This window comes from Toxorhynchites rutilus, chromosome 3 (assembly GCF_029784135.1).
Source record: "Toxorhynchites rutilus septentrionalis strain SRP chromosome 3, ASM2978413v1, whole genome shotgun sequence".
NCBI classification, from domain to species: domain Eukaryota; kingdom Metazoa; phylum Arthropoda; class Insecta; order Diptera; family Culicidae; genus Toxorhynchites; species Toxorhynchites rutilus.
In genome coordinates this window covers 233582283-233600565 of record NC_073746.1, presented here as the reverse complement: position 1 = coordinate 233600565, position 18283 = coordinate 233582283, and the positions used below count along the sequence as shown (strand labels likewise).

At 44.7% G+C, this 18283-nt stretch overlaps 3 protein-coding genes across 3 annotated transcripts; 2 read left to right on the top strand and 1 right to left on the bottom strand.

Annotated features, from left to right (window-relative positions):
* Positions 1-1808: 1808 nt before the first annotated feature.
* On the top strand, positions 1809-2273 carry LOC129777526 (histone H2B). The gene has a single exon (XM_055783837.1). The coding sequence runs from the start codon at positions 1852-1854 to the stop codon at positions 2224-2226; it is 375 nt and encodes a 124-aa protein (XP_055639812.1). The 5' UTR covers positions 1809-1851; the 3' UTR covers positions 2227-2273.
* A 3076-nt stretch (positions 2274-5349) lies between these two features.
* LOC129779723 (histone H1B-like) lies at positions 5350-6391 on the top strand. The gene has a single exon (XM_055787363.1). The coding sequence runs from the start codon at positions 5494-5496 to the stop codon at positions 6304-6306; it is 813 nt and encodes a 270-aa protein (XP_055643338.1). The 5' UTR covers positions 5350-5493; the 3' UTR covers positions 6307-6391.
* A 7419-nt stretch (positions 6392-13810) lies between these two features.
* On the bottom strand, positions 13811-14221 carry LOC129777139 (histone H4). Its single transcript, XM_055783217.1, has one exon. The coding sequence runs from the start codon at positions 14167-14169 to the stop codon at positions 13858-13860; it is 312 nt and encodes a 103-aa protein (XP_055639192.1). The 5' UTR covers positions 14170-14221; the 3' UTR covers positions 13811-13857.
* Between the last annotated feature and the right edge of the window lie 4062 nt (positions 14222-18283).

Here is an 18283-nt window from a genome sequence, read left to right as displayed (position 1 = left end):
TGTCCCATTAATACATAGAGCTAAAACATGGTTCAAAAATCTCACGAACAAAGATCTTCCCGATATATGTGAACGTTCATCTGCGACGGGAAGAAATTGGAACGTCAAACCGCCGAACATTAACCTTGAACTTCTCAAGACAGTTCGAGCGGGAGACCCTTCTCCAAAAGTCAAAGCCTGCTTCAATAACCTCGTTGCATCCAATTTTCAAATCAACCACCAGGTATACACAGATGGTTCAGTCAGTGCCGATGGAGTTGGATGTGGAGTCTTTGAGAGTAGATACACTGGTAGCTTTTCTCTTCCACCGCAATGCTCCATCTTCAGTGCGGAAGCTTTCGCCCTTTTAATAGCTACCCAAGAATGCACCCATGAGTTTCTTCCTACCACAATATTCTCAGACTCAGCTAGCTGTCTCCACGATCTTCTGAGTGGAAACAGCAAACACCCATGGATTAAGCAAACAGAAGAGGCTGCTTCAAATAAAAACATCTCCTTCTGCTGGGTTCCTGGTCACTCAGGAATCCGTGGAAACACAGCCGCCGACATACTGGCCGGCAAGGGCAGCAAAATAGATCCCCCAGACATGCCCTGTCCTCCATCTGACATTATCCGCTGGGTAAAACAGCAAGTCCGTGAAAGCTGGGACATAGGCTGGATAAACAGCCGTCCCACTCATCTTCATAAAATTAAAAATTCCACTCTCCCTTGGGATGACCGCCTCAATAGTAGGGAAAGGCAAGTCCTTACCCGTCTTCGAATTGGGCACACTAACTTCACCCACTCACACTTGTTCTGCAGAGCCGAAAAGCCCCAATGTGCTTGCAACGAAGCTCTGGTTTCCGTTAGCCATCTTTTACTTGAATGTCAACATACCAAAGATGCTCGAGCCCGACACAACATAGGTCAGAGTCTCCGAGATATCCTCAGTAGAGACGAGACCCAAGAAACCAATTTAATTGCGTTTCTGAAAGAAACCGACTTCTTTGGTAAAATCTAAACCGAAATACTAAATACCTTGGAAATTGCTTATTAAAGTTCGCCACTTCACAGTCATGTATGCGTGTTTATGTGTGTATACACATGTATGTACGGGTCGGAAGGAAGGTATTCATACATGTATATACACGCATTCAATAATAATAAATAACAAATAATATAATATATACTTTCATACCCACATCTATCTTCTATCCATTACATTATACTTTAATCAACTTCCTATTCCTACAGCCACACTCACCAAGGAGGATAAATTCATTAAATAAACCTCTCCATTTTTCAGCTATACTATATACCATTAAATTCAAAACCACTATATTTTATTATCTATTCAAACTGTATTTCATTTCATTTCACCCCACCCCACACCCACTCCTCCCCTCTTTCCTTCCCATACCACTCCCACCCCCTCCCACTCCACTAATCCCACCCAAATCCTTTCCATTCCTTTCCTTCCTATCCTCCTGAGAGGGGCCGTTTTGTTTTTTGGCTTTGGAACACGCCTTTCGCTAGGTCACTTGTGCTTCGTTGCTGCTTTGGTCCTCGGATCAGTAAATTTTTACTTTTCTTTACAGCATATATTAAATATCTTATGAAGCATAGGATCCCTTCCTACCTTCTTCTTTAACCGAGAGTCGAGCGGACAGGTCTGATGAGTGATTTTGTTGGTTTCCCTTTCGCCAGTCCCCTCTGGGCTGGTTTTATTGTGGCTCTTCACTGGGCTAGAGGCGAATGAACTGCAAAGTTTAAAGCCTCTTAAAAACAAAGAAAGAAGAAGAAAAAAACAAAATTATTCAGTACGATTTGTTCGCTCGTCGAATTCACACGTAGTTCTTACTAGCAAACACGATGGCACCGAAGACTAGTGGAAAAGCCGCCAAAAAGTCCGGCAAGGCGCAGAAAAACATCTCGAAAACGGACAAGAAGAAGAAGAAAGTCCGCAGGAAGGAATCCTATGCTATCTACATCTATAAGGTGCTGAAGCAGGTCCATCCCGACACCGGTATCTCGTCGAAGGCGATGAGCATCATGAACAGCTTCGTCAACGATATCTTCGAGCGTATCGCAGCTGAAGCCTCGCGTCTGGCCCACTACAACAAACGTTCCACCATCACGTCCCGGGAAATTCAGACCGCAGTCCGTCTGCTACTACCCGGTGAACTTGCCAAGCACGCGGTTTCCGAAGGTACCAAAGCGGTGACGAAGTATACCAGCTCTAAGTAAAGAGCTGGTCCCGAAGGCGTTGATTCCGAAACAAGTCAAAAAACAAAACGGCCCTTTTCAGGGCCATAAAATCGTCTTTAATCTAAAGAGTTTATTGTTTTGTTATCACTCGATATCCCCATCTTGTTCGGCTAGAACTCCCTGTTGTTGTTTACAACCCCCCAAAACTTCTTCCCAACCCCTGCCGCCGAGTCCTTCAAATACCGATGCATCCATTCATGCATGCCCATTCACGATTCAGTGGTCGTCAATCCAGTTTGCAACCAGTCGACTAACGGCCGCGAGTTCTCCAAGTATCTTTTCTCAAGGCTAGAGGCGAATGAACTGAATGAAAAATTTAAAGCCTCTTAACATCAAAACTCACTCGTGCTCATGCTTTCATTGTTCTACCAACAAATCATCTCCCCGGTGATTGAGAATACCCAATTGACACGTACTTGAAGCAGCAGCAGGGCCTACGACGCATCATCGGCTCCACACTCCATCGAATCCAAAACACAATCCCATTCCCTCAACCATCCAGAGACTCCAACGCATCCGGAAGAAATTTCTTTCGTAACACAGTTCACAAGGTCGGAGGTTCACGGGAGAGCCTGCCTCGATACCCTAGTAGTGAAATTCCACCAATTTATTCAGAAGTTCGGAGAGAAGTGCTTCAATTCCGAACATTCGATTTTCCGGAACCTTGTACAGTCGAAGTTTATTTAGAAGTAAGATACTGTTACATACCGTCAAAGTCATTGCACCTAGCGTCAGCGATAAACATGATTGACAGCGAAGCGGAAGCAGCTATGACAGCCGAATAAAGTGCGCTACACATGCAACGTCTCGTCACCGTGAAGTCAACGTAGAGAAATGATTTTTTTGACGTGGGACTACGTCTAACCGGAATATATGGAGGGTAAAATGAAAACCTAAACACAGAACATGCAGGAAAAAATGAAAGATTTCGAATGCTTATAGCTCGAACATTTCGTACTGGATAGGAGAGATGTTTGCATCACTTGATAGGGAATATTTCTACGCATCTATCGCAACTAACAAAATGTTGTTTTTCATTAGATAAACAATTGAATAACTGTAAAATATTAGGCGTTATCTAAACGCCCTAACTGCATCGTTTTGATTGGCCCGATTTACGGTTTCCCTAACACAACCATCAAAACCAAGCAGCCTTGGGGAAATCGGCATTGCAAATACATGAAAGTAGGGGGACTTTTGTTCTCATCGAAAAATGTTCCCTAACACAGACTTTAAAACCAAGCAGCGAAATCGGCATTGCAAGCACACGAAAGAGCCTAGAGGCGAGTGAACTGAAAAGTTTAAACCCTCTTAAAGCCAAAAAGAAGAAAAAGAACACACGAAAGTAGGGGGAGCTTTTGTTCCCACCGAAATGTGTTCCCTAATAGAGATTTCTGAACCAAGGTGCCTGGAGAAATCGGTATTTCAAATTCATGCAAGTCGGGGGTATTTTTGTTCCGACTGGATTAGAGACGAATGAACTCTCAGAGTTTAAAGTCTCTCTAATTCAATACCTTCCCTTCCGACTGGAATGTGTTTCCCTAACACAGACTTCAAATCCATGAAGCGTGGGGAAATCGGCATTGCGAATTCATACAAATCGGGGGTATTTTTGTTCCGATTGAAATGTGTTTCCCTAACACAGACTTCAAAACCGAGGTTTCTGGGGAAATCGGCTCTGCAAATAAATGCAAACTGCGAGTACTTTTGTCCTCGCTTGCCTTTGTGCAGAGTGGAATATGTCTGTCCTAACATGATCTTCTAAACTTAGGAACCTGGGAAAATCGTGCAGCCACTAGAAGCGAATGAACTTCCCAGTTTCAAGCAAATTCGAGATTCGAGAAGTATGTACACTTTTGGGATGTAAACTTCAGAGGGAAATGTAAAATAAAATAATCGTTTGATAATTTTTTTTTTTGTCTTTATTGGAAAGATTTTCAGCCTTAGGCTGGTTCATCAAACGTTTGATAATTCTTCCGTACATATATTTTGTTCTAGTCATCATACCAAACGTAAAAGGTCCGTCATTAAATTTACTTGTAACGAAGAACAATCAATCACAATAAATGAATTGACTTTACACGGCATTTGTTCATTTTTTTCACTCACAGAGCAAATATATTGAACTCAATTGAATTTGGAAACTGTTTCATTCAATCAAGAATTTAATCAATACAAACGAATGATTGCTAAGCTAAGGTAGTTCCACGTGAACCTTTTTTTTTTTTTTTATATATATATACAGTGCTTGAATGCTGCTTATAATGTCTTGACACTAGTGGTGAGCCTTATTCTTAATATATAGCTACAATGTCCAGAGCTTAATCTTGGTAATACGGATTAGGGACTAGGTTACGCTAGATGAACACAGCTGAAAGACTGAAGGACTGGAAGAATAGTGAAGGGATTTAGTCGTAAGCAATTTATTTACTATATTTACTGAAATCACTGTAATATGAATTTGATGAATTTATAGGAAAATTATATTCTCCAAATTAAATTCGAATCGTGGTAATTTTATTCCGGCACTGACCCTACTCCTAGCAGGTCACAAAATAATATTTAATATTTAATTCCGGTAGGACCATCGTGGGCATCTGTCCGCGGCGGCGGCGGATGGACTAGCAGCTGTCATGCTATTGAGAACGGCTGCTGGCGCGGATGGTACTTCTTGGCCGGTCACTAGGGGCTGACCGCTTACCCGGATCCGAACAACCAATGCACCATTCTGTAGGGAAACTTTCCCACCCGCCGAGCTGTGGTAATTCGAAACGGTCCGATCGGGCGATTGGCCGGAAACGGAACACTTCCGTCGGATTGCACCCGGTGTGAGACGGCACAGTGCTGTTCGGGATCGAATTTCGTCCCTTTATTGGTCTGCGCTGGACATCGGATGCGTCCCATTGTGACCGGGGACTATCACAGATAGATAGAGTATGTGGCTTTGGCCACTAGAGGCCACCAGAGGGGACGAAATGGCCTCTAGAAAAGTTGGCGCTCCGAAACAGTACCTAGCATAGTGCGAGCACAAAACGAGCACGTCACCCGACCGCATCCCTAACACAGCCGCCGAAAGTGGACCTTCAGCGGGGTAGCAATTTTTGGAAATTACAAACTCCGCTCTTTAATACAGCTCGCTCGCACGCACGCACGCAGTATTAGGAGAAGACACAGACCGTAACGGTACGGAACGAAACAAAACAAAACAGGGAAAAGCGCTGAAAAAGCAGCAGAGGAAGCAGAGAGATGTCGGACAATAACGCAGCTACCGAGGCAGTCGGCGAGAGCCCGTTGGCGGCACCAGCCGTTGGCAGTGAGAAATCGCCGAAAAAGGCAGGCGGCAAATCAGCGGCGGCAGCAGCAGCAGCGAAGAAGCCGAAAAAGCCCGCCAACCATCCACCGGTTAACGAGATGATAGTGGCCGCCATCAGGACGCTGAAGGAGCGCAACGGTTCATCGCTGCAGGCCATCAAGAAATACCTGGCCGGCAACTACAAGGCGGATGTGGCGAAGCTAACTCCGTTCATCAAGAAAGCGCTGAAGAACGGTGTCGTCAAGGGCCTGTTTGTGCAAACGAAGGGCACTGGTGCGTCGGGCTCGTTCAAGATCCCCCCAAAGGCCAAAAAGGAGTTCACCGGGGAGAAGAAGAGTGGCTCGTCGGCTAAGAAAGCACCAGCAGCAGCGAAAAAGGGTACCGCTTCCGGGGATAAGAAATCCAAGAAGGCAGCCGCCGAGAAGAAGCCGAAAAAGGCTACCGCTGCTGCTGGCAAGAAGAAAGCTGCCGCTGCTACCGGGGAGAAAAATACAGCAACCGCAGCCAAAAAACCGAAAGCTGCTGCTGCTGCTGCTGCTGTGAAGAAGGTGGTGGCCAGCGAGAAGAAAACCAAGGCAGCGAGTGCCAAGGCTGCCAAGAAGACCGGCAGTGTGAAGAAAGCTGCTGCTACCGCCCCGAAGCAAAAGCCAACGAAACCCTCGAAAACCGCCGCACAGAAACCGAAAACGCCAAAGCCAAAGAAAGCAGCAGCAGCTCCGAAAAAAGCTACCGCTGCCAAAAAGTGAACAACGTAGCCAGTAGTAGTGGTCCGACTAAAACAACAGCACAACACGAGAAATCAAATTCAGTCCTTTTCAGGACTATCAATATTGTTTTAAAGCAAAAGAGTTTATTTTATTGTTTTCCACTTATCATAGAATATTGTGTAAAACTACAATCAAATATTGTTGTTTACTTTCGCATTTTCTTCGACCAGGTGCAAACCGTCATATCCACGGCTAGAGATGTCTAAATTTTTCGTTTACTCGATTATGGATCAATCATCGTTGGGGCATTTTACAATAATCGATTCATTCGAATATATATATATTTTTTTTGTTTTCTTTCGATAACAGGAGTAGGTTTGTTAGGGGTGGTGGGTTCATGAAAAGCAATCGATTGGGATGAAGTGTGTTCGGTTGGATTGAGATTGATTTTTAGGTTTCTTCCTTGAAGATACCTTTCCCAGGGAGGGAGGACTGTCCATCTTCAGATGATTCAGCATTTAGTGCAGTGCAGTTTGTACTGCCAGGCGCGATTCGCGAGGACGGCGGTATGGTGTCGACATCTGGATACGACATCAATTTGTATGAGGCAACAAACTATTCTCTATCAGATTAGTCGGTCCGAAGGCAATTTTGAATTGTTAAAATTTGTATGAAATTTTTTTCTTTGCATTATTTAATTACTTGAAGTACGTTGTTCTGACCATAATTTAAACTATTTTCTACAAATTTTAAGATATTCTCACCAAAACTCACAACTGTAATGTAAAATTATTTTTATACACAATTTTTGTATGACATTTTTTCATCGCTTGCAGACAAAAGTAATTTTCATTTACATAGAGTACTACTTTGATTTGGGAAAATAATTTTTATTTTAAAAATGTGTTCATTTCTGCTACAAACACATATAGTCATGCAAACTCCCCCAACTTGTAATACGAAGCTCAATGCCATCTAATCTACGCGAATAAGTAGTAACACACACAAAATTGCAACATTGGCAACAGAGTGAGAGTGAGAATTACATCAAATATTTAAATGTTTACAACTAATTTCATTAGTGTATCCATCTGATCACATGGTGTCTGGGACGAGACACTGCCAATACAGGGGGAACCCCCGCCGCTGATTGGTTGATTTTTGTAAACAAACCAATTCTACACTGTTGCCAATTTTGTGTATGCTTCTACTTATTCGCGTTGACGGCGGAATGGTGTCGACATCTGGATACGATGTTAGTTTGTATGAGGTCAGCTATTCTCTATCAGATTAGTCGACCCTAAGGCAGTTTTAAATTGCTTAACCCTCCTGTACTCGCGTGCAAAATCATAACACGTATACTCGCGCACGGTGTCACAGACCGAAAATTGAACTTCTCTGTAATGTTGCTATTGTGTATTTTTCAGGCTTCGTTGGCATTTATTTGAAGAAGAGGGTATGATTGAATGAAAAACTCCAAAAAATATGTTTTTGTCGTCTTTATTAAGTTTTAATAGTCATCTAAATCAGCCTCCTCAAGACAGAGTAATTTTTGACACTCCAACACAAATAACGAAATTCGAATTTTTCACTCTTGTTAATAAAAAGTAAGCAACTGAACATAATTCATGGAAGTATAAGGAGCTATAAAATAACATAAAAGCGTATTAATAGATTGTGGTTTCATTGGAGTAAGAATCAGAACATTGCATAACTGCATGCTCGAAACAAACATATTTTTTACATTTCATGCAGTTGTTGCGTGTTTTTCGGGTCTTTTATCGAAGAGAAGAATGTATAACGACCTTTTAGATAATTATCAGATGATAAAGATTTTGGAATATAAAGTTTGCATATTTCTAATATTCTTATATGCTGTATTCTTGGTAAATTAAGAATTAATGCTTTTTTTTAGATGGGGCAGAAAAAGATTATATAAAAGGATTTCTAGGAACTTCCTTTTCTTTTTCTTGTTTTCTTGTCGATATATATAGATGTATAGTGAAAAACGTCGTAAAACTCGAGCTAGTGCTCTGAAAGTTAAATTTTCATTTCTCAATCTTCGGCAATGGTTTTGTTTGTATTGTTGAAAGCATCGTTATTTTTTCGACACTGATGCCAGACAAGATCGTCGAAACAGCTATAAAAACCACTCAATAACATGTTATTTCTGAGTCATAGCGTTTCATGTAATTAAAATCAATAGAATAAAATTGTGTTGATATCAATACAATTATTATTTCTACGTTTAATGGGTCTATAATGTAAGTTCTAGCAACTTTAACATTGGGTAAGAAAATTGTATTGTAGAGCTCGGAACACCGCCTATGCTTTCAAAAACAGTAAACGGAAAAGTATTACATTCAATCAAAATGCCTCGGCCAACGAAGAGCGTTAAGGCTCTCCAACGTGAGTATGTGAAAACAATACGATCAACGAAGGAAACATTAAGGAATTATCCACATCGAGTTACTATGCGGAAGAACTTGTTAATACCAAAAGGGCCCCAATTCGCATGTCTTATAAATTTGCTCATGTTACGCTCGCGTATAATCAGAATTTTACTTCATATACAGATACACCTTCTATACATATTTATATCCGCAATTGTTCGTGGGAACATATCGTTCGTACATTTTACATTTACAGTATTGAATTGTTATTTTTATTTTCAAATTTATTCAAAGACTCGTGTCAATGTAGCGCCACACAGTCTGATAAGTGAATTGATCTATTTACGTGTGCTTTGCTCTTCTCTCACAAACACTATTACCCAATTTTTACACGTGGGTTTACCTATACTACTACCATGGCTAGCTTCCACCTTCACCTTAAGTAGAGGCAAAGAACAAAATTGGCAACCGCGTAGAAGTGATTTGTTTACAAAAATCAACCAATCACCGGTGGGGGCTCCCCATCTATTGGCTGGTCTCGTCTCAGACGCCACGTGGTCAGCTGGATACACTAATGAAATTAGTTGTAAAAATTGAAACATTTTATGTAGTTCTCAATTTCAATTCTCAATCCCGCTCGAATGTTTCTATCGACAGAAACACGAGAATATACTGTATATGTTACTATGTGCAACGGTTTACAAAATACAATCGAATACAAAATTAAAAAAAAAAACCAAACTAACAAACAAACAAAAAATACAAAATGAAGGTTCTCAAATGGGGATCAACACTAGGGTAGGAGCCTACCTGTTGGTCTCAAATGTTCCTATCTCACGCCTCCACGAAGATCATATGACGACATTTTTAGATCGGGCGTGAACTGGAAACGGGAGGTTCTCAAATGGGGATCAACACTAGGGTAGGAGCCTACCTGTTGGTATCAAATGTTCCTATCTCACGCCTCCACGAAGATCATATGACGACATTTTTAGATCGGGCGTGAACTGGAAACACACACCTGGTCTTGGCTCCGAGAACGGGTGTCGAAAGTGGCTAAGTGAGGGGGTGCGAGCGAGTCAGAGCGCTATATCTCTCCCGGGGAAGGCCTCCCGGGTCATGGAGGCCTTGCCAACCCGCTGTCTCCCGGGCAAAGGAGATACACCCAGAAAATGGAGCTACGTTCACGAAGAATACTCAGAATGCGATCGCCCGAGGAGGGTCCCCGAACTGGAGCTGGTCCTGGAACGGGCGTAAGAGCGAGCGGCCAGCGGCTGGAGGGCGATGTGCAAGAGCGGGCCACCAGCCGGGTTCAACCCGAAGAGCTACCGCCACACGGAAACAGCAGCCATCGACATCACCAACGAAACGCTGCGCCTACGAGGCGTGTTGCGACTGTCAGACGACAGTCGTCCACACTTGTGGGTACTACTAGGCGACGGATCATGTGGACACATGAAATGAATGAATTCGTGATCCGCGCCTATTACATCTGCACTGCTTTGGAGACGGACATGAGCGGTCGCCCTCGAATACTCGCAATGTTCGAGGAAGCGTATCCAGAGTTCGTCGGGAGGCTTGACCAAAACGCGATGAACGCGAGGCGTAGAGCGATTGTACGCAACAATATGCTCTCCCAAACGCAAGTCGACGAGATCAAGCAGCAGGTGCAGAGAGAACTAAGCTCCAGAACAAGCAGAGCAAGCGATGTGTCGAGACGAAGTTCAGTACGGCTGAGCAATTCATTCGCGAGTGGGGCACGCGAATCAGCACCAGTGGAGGCCACAGTACAACAACCCCCTGAGCCGGAAGATCCACAGCCAGATCAACAACTACTACGCGATCTGGTCTTCCATTACGACGAGGCGATCTCACAGTTCCGCGACACGGACCCTTTGTCGCGCCCCAGGATCCCGAAGTTGCAGCATTCCCGCAGGCTGACAAGTGCAGTAAAGCTCATGAACGAGCACGTTCTTCCGCTGCACTTGGTTGATGCTGAGAACATGGAGGAGCTGCAACTGAAAGTTTACTGTGCTGCTGTGGCGACCGCCAAAAGTTTAGGATACCGTATTAGGCCAAGAGGCGGACTGCTCCAACATCTCCGTGAAAGGCGTGAGCCTCCATGGCGAAGGAGATTGGAGCAACGGATCCTAAACAAGCGCGCCGCAATTGGAAGACTGATGGCGTACAAAAGAGGCAGCAGATCGGCGAAATTATGTCGCCAAGTTGCTGTGATCGTGCGGCCTACTGAACTTCGCCAGCTGGGAGCTCACCAGCTGACGGAAAAACTCGACACACTGGTACAGCAATTGAGCGTCCTAACTAAACGGCTGAAACGTTACTCTGACTCTGCAAAGCGCCAGGAACAAAATCGGATGTTCAGAGATAACGAAAAAGCGTTCTACGACCACATTAGCGACGAGAAGCCCGACTACCGCGAAGGTTTGCCAGATATTAGCGATGTGACGAACTTCTGGGCTGGTATTTGGGAGACCCCAGTAGAACATCGCGACGGGCAAATGTGGTTAAGACGGGAGGAGGAGAGTTGTGGTGAAATTGGAGAGATGCCAGCTATCATCGTCGGAGAGAACGATGTCCGCGAAGCCTCGCGGTACCTGAGGAACTGGGCAGCACCGGGCCCCGATGGTGTCCAGAACTTTTGGCACAAGAAGCTGACCGTCGCACATCCAAAGATAGCTGAGTGCTTCAACAAGGTGCTACGTGACCCACACAACCTTCCTGAATTCGCCACCCGTGGCGTCACCTTCCTCCTCCCGAAAGACAGCAACACATTGAACCCATCAAAGTACAGACCGATAACGTGCCTATCGAGTCTGTACAAAATACTGAGCAGCATAATTACCGCCAAAGTTTCTGCTCACTGCGAACAGCATCACATCATCGCAGAAGAGCAGAAAGGATGCAGGAAAAATACGCATGGCTGCAAAGACCAGGCCATCATCGACGCAGCCATAGTCGGCCAGGCGGTATATAACCAGCGGAACCTAAGTATGGCCTACATCGATTACAGGAAGGCTTATGACTCCATACCTCACTCGTTTCTCGTCCGGGTATTGGAGCTCTACAAAATTGATCCCGTCGTCGTTAGGTTCCTGCAGCATGCGATGAGGCAGTGGAGTACGTCTCTGCACCTCAGTGATGGGGAAAATGTGTTGCAGTCTAGAACGCTGCAGATAAAGAGGGGGATATTCCAAGGCGACTCTTTCAGCCCGCTTTGGTTTTGTCTGGCACTGAACCCCCTCAGTAGGACGCTCAATAGAAACGGTCATGGCTATAAAATAAGGTATGGCGACGGCGCCCACGAAGAAGTGACCCATACCTTTTACATGGACGATCTCAAGGTCTACGCTGATTCACGTCAGCGTCTAGGTGTAGCTATCCGGGTTGTCGAAGACATAAGCAGGGACATCTGTATGGAGTTCGGCCTCGACAAGTGTCGCTGTGTCCACCTGCTGAAAGGACAACTTACCGAATCCGGAGGCTACGAGGTCTATGACGGCGAGTTTATAAGAGACATGGTTCGTGGCGAATCCTATAAATATCTTGGATTCCGACAGCTCACCGGGATTCGCCACTCCGACATCAAGACGGAGCTGCGAGACAAGTTCTTGAGTCGAGTGAACTGTGTCCTGAGGACTTTCCTCAACGCGGGGAACAAGGTACGCGCGATCAACACATTCGCGGTTCCCCTGCTGACCTTCAGTTTTGGTGTAGTCAAATGGAGCAAAACTAACCTAGAGGACCTTGAGAGGAGGATGAGGAAAGCATTCAAAGAGGCCGGAATGCACCATCCTCAATCGGCACTGGAGAGAGTTTCACTACCACGCAAAGAAGGGGGACTTGGAATCGTCGACATTTCTGCACTGTGTGTTGCCCAGGTACGACAACTGCGCGAGTACTTCGCAGAACGCGCCAACCAAAACGCGCTATACCGGGCTGTCTGCGCCGCCGACAGAGGATACAGCGCTCTGCACTTGGCGCAAGCGGAGTACCAACTCAACTGCAATCTGCAGACAGTGGAGGAGAAGATTGCAGCTTGGAAGCAGAAGGCAGTGCATGGTGCCCACCCCCATCAACTGGACCGGCCACACGTCGACAAGGCCGCATCTAATCTGTGGCTAACGCGTGGTGAACTCTCTTCAGTAGTAGAAGCCGACATGATAGCCATCCAGGACAGGATAATGCCGACGAGAAACTGCAGGCGGTACGTCTGGCATCAAGACGTTGATGACATTTGCCGGATGTGCCATCAACCAGGTGAAAACATAGAGCACATTATGGGAGGCTGTCCCGTTTTGGCCAACGCAGCCTACACCGAGCGCCACAACAACGTGGCCCGTATTGTTCATCGACAACTGGCGCTCCAATGTGCTCTACTGGAAGACAACGTACCAAACTACCGGTACCTGCCTGCACCTGTCCTGGAAAATGACCGTTTCAAGCTGTACTGGGATCGCACTGTTCTGACCGACCTCTCGATCCACCACAACCGCCCAGATATAATGGTTTACGACAAGAGCGACCGCAAAGTCACCATCATCGATGTCGCTATTCCACTGAACCAGAATCTGGAGGAGACCCACGGTCGCAAAATCTGCAAGTACCGACCATTGGCCGTGGAGCTCAAGGAACTGTGGGGGCTAAGGGAGGTCCCAAGAATTGTTCCAGTCGTTCTCTCTGGAACTGGAATTATCCCGAAGACACTTCTGGAAGCGCTAAAGGTGTTGAACATCGAGAAGGAATTGGCCGGCATCCAAAAGTCGGTCATCCTTAGCACCTGCGCGATTGTCCGACAATTCCTCGGTCAGGACTAAAACAGCACGAGCATGCAGATACGTGCATTCCGCAGAGCCTAGTCCCCCTTTGGCATTCAGAAGCCCGGGGGCAGGTGAAAATTCTGGCTAGGTTCGCCTAGTTAAGAAGTGAGATAAGTCTGCCAAATGAAAAAAATCGTTTGTATTATTAAGCCAATTGATATGCGAGTTGGTATGTGGTGTGAGTCAAGGTTTTATTTTTGTTTGTTTGTTTTTTTTTTTTTTTTTTCAAATGAAATGTAGTTGTGTAGGTGGTAGTGTGGTGGTGGTTTTTTTTTGTTAAGAAACTAAAATTGATAAACTCTTTTGGTGACAAACATGTTGTGGTCCTAAAAAGGACCGTTTTGTTTTGGGGGTATTTGTTAACCTCCAAACCCGTATAGGGTACGTCCCTGACGTTTCAGCGCGTATACGACATCCATAGCAGTCACTGTTTTACGCTTGGCATGTTCGGTGTAGGTGACAGCGTCACGAATAACATTCTCCAGGAATACCTTCAGCACTCCTCGGGTTTCTTCGTAAATCAGACCAGAGATACGTTTGACGCCCCCACGGCGGGCTAGACGACGGATAGCGGGTTTCGTGATACCCTGGATGTTGTCACGCAGTACCTTGCGATGACGCTTTGCTCCTCCTTTACCGAGTCCTTTGCCTCCCTTGCCGCGTCCAGTCATGTTGGTTAATGGGAAAGAAAGTTACTGACGAAAGCACAGGCGCTTGTCGATCTGAGCGTCGAACGAGTATAATGAAGAAAAAAATCACGCGCGCACTATTTATACCCTCTCGCTTGGGTGCATCCGCACACGATGCTTGGTCGTGATTGGCTACAGCTGTCGGCACCACTATACATCCAAGTATAAAGAGCATAAAAGCTACGTACGGACATTTTTTCCAATCACGGTGCTTCTGACATTCAACCGAGACGGTCATGTTTGTAGCGCCCCTTGGAAAAGAGTAGCGAAAATAGAAGTTTTCTCCTCATACAACTGGTTCTATGCTAAAGGAAATTCCTTGAGGCTCTAATCAGTCCTAAATAAAGTTTTTTCCCACAGGTGTACAAGACGAGGACAAGGAGGAGGCCACCGAATAGCCTAGACGGTTGGTGGCCTTCGATACCGGTAGTTTTCACTGCCCCTAGCGTCGGTCCCTGTTTTTGGCGCGTTTTTGCAGCTCACTTATATATACCCCACATTATTATTACTGGTTACTTATCTCTGGTGGTGGTTTTTATTTTCAGCTGGTGTTGGATCCTGGATTGCAGAGTGGTGGTGTACCCACACTACCGTTTCTCCGGTGCGGGGGCGCACCCCCCCAGCAGCAGTACATAGTGTTAGTGATATTTTAACAGTTTTTCTTTAAACCTCATAGACATTATAGTAGTGTTTCATAGTATTAAAAGTAGTGTTTCTAGTGAAATTTAAAAAAACTTTTTTGAAACAAGCTCCGAAACTGTTGAGCCTTTTCTTTTTTTTATTCTGCATTAGTGCCATTTTTAGTGTGTATCTCTACATCAACCCCCCTGGCTGTACCTCCCGGGTATAGCCAGCCTCTACCATGGCTTCCAGCAGTGCCGGTAAGTCAACAAACCTTTATAATGGCGTGCCCACCACACGCACCTCTCCTCTCTGGGCCGACCCCTTATGTGGGGAGCTCCAAATTTTATTGCTCAAAGCAACTGGCAAGAATAATCTACCATCAAACCCTTTCGTTGTTTCCAAAACCATCCAAGCTGTTACGGATCGCGATTTCAAGGACGCGAGACCACAGCGTGATGAGAACAATAATTTGCAATACGTGATCCATATTCGTAACAAGGAATATGTAGATGCGCTCCTGGGTATTAAGTCATTAATTGACAAAACCCCTGTGGAGATAACTTATCACCCTACCTTGAACCAGCGCAAATGCGTGGTATCCTGTAGGGATGTGATTGATATGGCAGAAGCTGTACTTTTAAAAGAGCTTGCTGACCAAAGAGTTATTGCGATCAAAAGAATTTCCCGTATGGACCCAACTAAGAAGGAATTAATTCCAACTCCAACCCTGATTTTGACCATCAGAGGTACTGTAATCCCGGAATATATTAACTTTGGCTTTATCCGCGCCCCCACGCGCAATTTTTATCCGAATCCTATGCAGTGCTTCGGCTGCTACAAATTCGGACATACTTCAAAAAAATGTAGAACCAAGATCCAATTATGCCGAAACTGTGGACAAGCACACCCAGAACTAGGCAATGAAGAAACAGCCAAGAACTTCATTTGCAACGCTCCTGCCTTCTGTGTAAATTGCAGTGGCAACCACCCTTCTACGAATAGAAAATGCCCCGCATGGGTTGCAGAAAACAATATTACCAAAGTGAGGGTAGACCAAGGAATATCGTACAAGGAAGCCAAACAAAGCTACCAGACCAAAGTAAATGGATCCTCGTACGCAAGCAAAGTCCAAGAGAGACTTAACTTAGTTCAAAGCACGGGATGCAATCGCTGTAAGTGCAACTGCACACAGCCCAACCCTACCCCAATCATCCAAACGGTTTCCACACCGATAGTTAACCAGCCAGACATTGAATTTACCATCTCCACTTCCGATTCCGAAACTGATTCAGAAATTCCCATGGAAACTGAATCAGCAAAATTAAATAAACGTAAAATCAAAAATTCAAAAACTTCAACTTCAGATGATTTGAAATCATCTGAAGATGAAAATTTCCGCGTTAATGATAAAACAAGGAAAAGATATAAAAACCAACAACCAGAAATCTCTCAACCGGCCGCCCCACAACAGGCCGACCCTCAACCATCCACTTCATACAAAACAGTACCCAATACGAATCGAACAATACCAAATTATTTAAAATTTGACCCTAGACTGAAGACCAAGACTTCCAAAGGTAACAAACAGTCAAAATAATTTCTGATATACCTCCTTCCAAATTAATTAAACCCTTCAAGAGCCTCCATAACATTTCTTAAAATTCAACACTCCACACAAAAACAGTACACCTGTTGTCCAAAATTCAACATCCAACCGAAAACTTGCCATTCAATGGAATTTGCGTGGGCTTAGTAGGTCAATGGATGAAATTAAATTAATGTTAGCTGAGGAGAAACATCTCCCACTAACACTTGCATTCCAAGAAGCCAGAGTGACTAAGATTACACCCGATTTTAACCTTTCACTACAAGGTAAATACAAGTGGTACTTCCGTGAGGGACTTACCTCACGCCAGGGTGGAGTATGCCTCGCTGTTTTGAGCCATCTCCCACATACCCTCATCCAAATTTCATCACAGTTACAGATATGCGCAATCCAACTCACGGGACCGTTACGGTTAACCCTCGCTTCTATATATATTTCCCCAACGCATAGTAACAGTAATTTGGAAGCAGAAATGAACAATGCCATTCAACAATTACCACACCCTTTCATAATCATGGGTGATTTTAACGCCTACCATACTGTATGGGGTGGCCAAAGATGCAATTTAAGAGGTAAAATTATTTTAAAAATCGTTGAACAACTTAACCTCATCATCCTGAACGACTTCCAACATACTCGTATGGATGAACACTCTGGCTCTACTTCTTCAATTGATTTAACGATTACCTCATGGGACCTAGCGCCCAGAGTCAGATGGTGTGTCGATGATGATCTAAGAGGAAGTGATCATTTTCCCATTCACATCCGAACACTGACCAGTAATCCAAAAATCCTCCTGCGAAGGAGATGGTTGTACCAATTTGCCGACTGGGATGGTTTCGAATCAACCATTTCGCATCTGTTACCTGCACAGGGTAACTATTCAGTAGAGGAGTTTTCCCAAGCCGTTTTCGCAGCTGCGGAAGCTAATATACCCCGCACTAGTGGTATCTCCGGCCGGAAGGCAGTCCCATGGTGGAATAATGATGTCAAACAGGCCATTAAATCCAGAAGAAAAGCGCTGAGGAAGCTTAGAAGACAACTGGACGGTAGTGAGACAAAAGTAATTGCCCTAGCTGATTTTCAATCCACTAGAGCTAGAGCAAGGAAAATTATAGCGGAAGCTAAACAAAATAGCTGGCTTAAATTTCTAGATAACTTTTGCCCTCAGACAACTTCTAGTGAACTGTGGAGCAAGGTTAATGCAATCAGTGGCAAAAAAAGATCGCGAGGCTATTCCATTATGATCAATGGTACCACTACCGATGATCCCGGAACTATTGCTGAACATTTAGCTGACCATTTTGCTAGTACTTCTGCCACCTCCAACTACAAAAGCGACTTCAAAGCTCGTAAAACTGCCGCGGAGACTACAGAGTTTCCCTCGGACTCAGGGGAACCTCATATTTACAATATCAGGTTCTCTATGAAAGAAATGTTGTGGTCCATTAGTAAGTCCAAAGGCAAATCAGCCGGACCAGACGAAATAGAATACAGCATGTTAAAAAAATTACCTTTCCACGTCAAAACGTCGCTGCTCCAAATTTATAATAACCTTTGGGCTAGCAAATGTTTCCCCGACTCATGGAAGGAAGGGCTAGTCATCCCCATCCCTAAACCGATGGAGAAAAAACCACTAGCCACTAGTTTTCGTCCCATCACCCTTCTCAATTGCCTAGGTAAGGTCTTCGAGAGAATGATCAAACGGAGATTGATGACGAACCTTGAAGAACGTCATCTCCTGGATCCTCGACAACATGCTTTTCGTCAAGGCAATGGTACCAACACGTATTTCAGCCAACTTGATCAACACCTTCACGTGATCACGCGAGACCACCTCCACGGGGAACTCGCTCTTTTGGACAT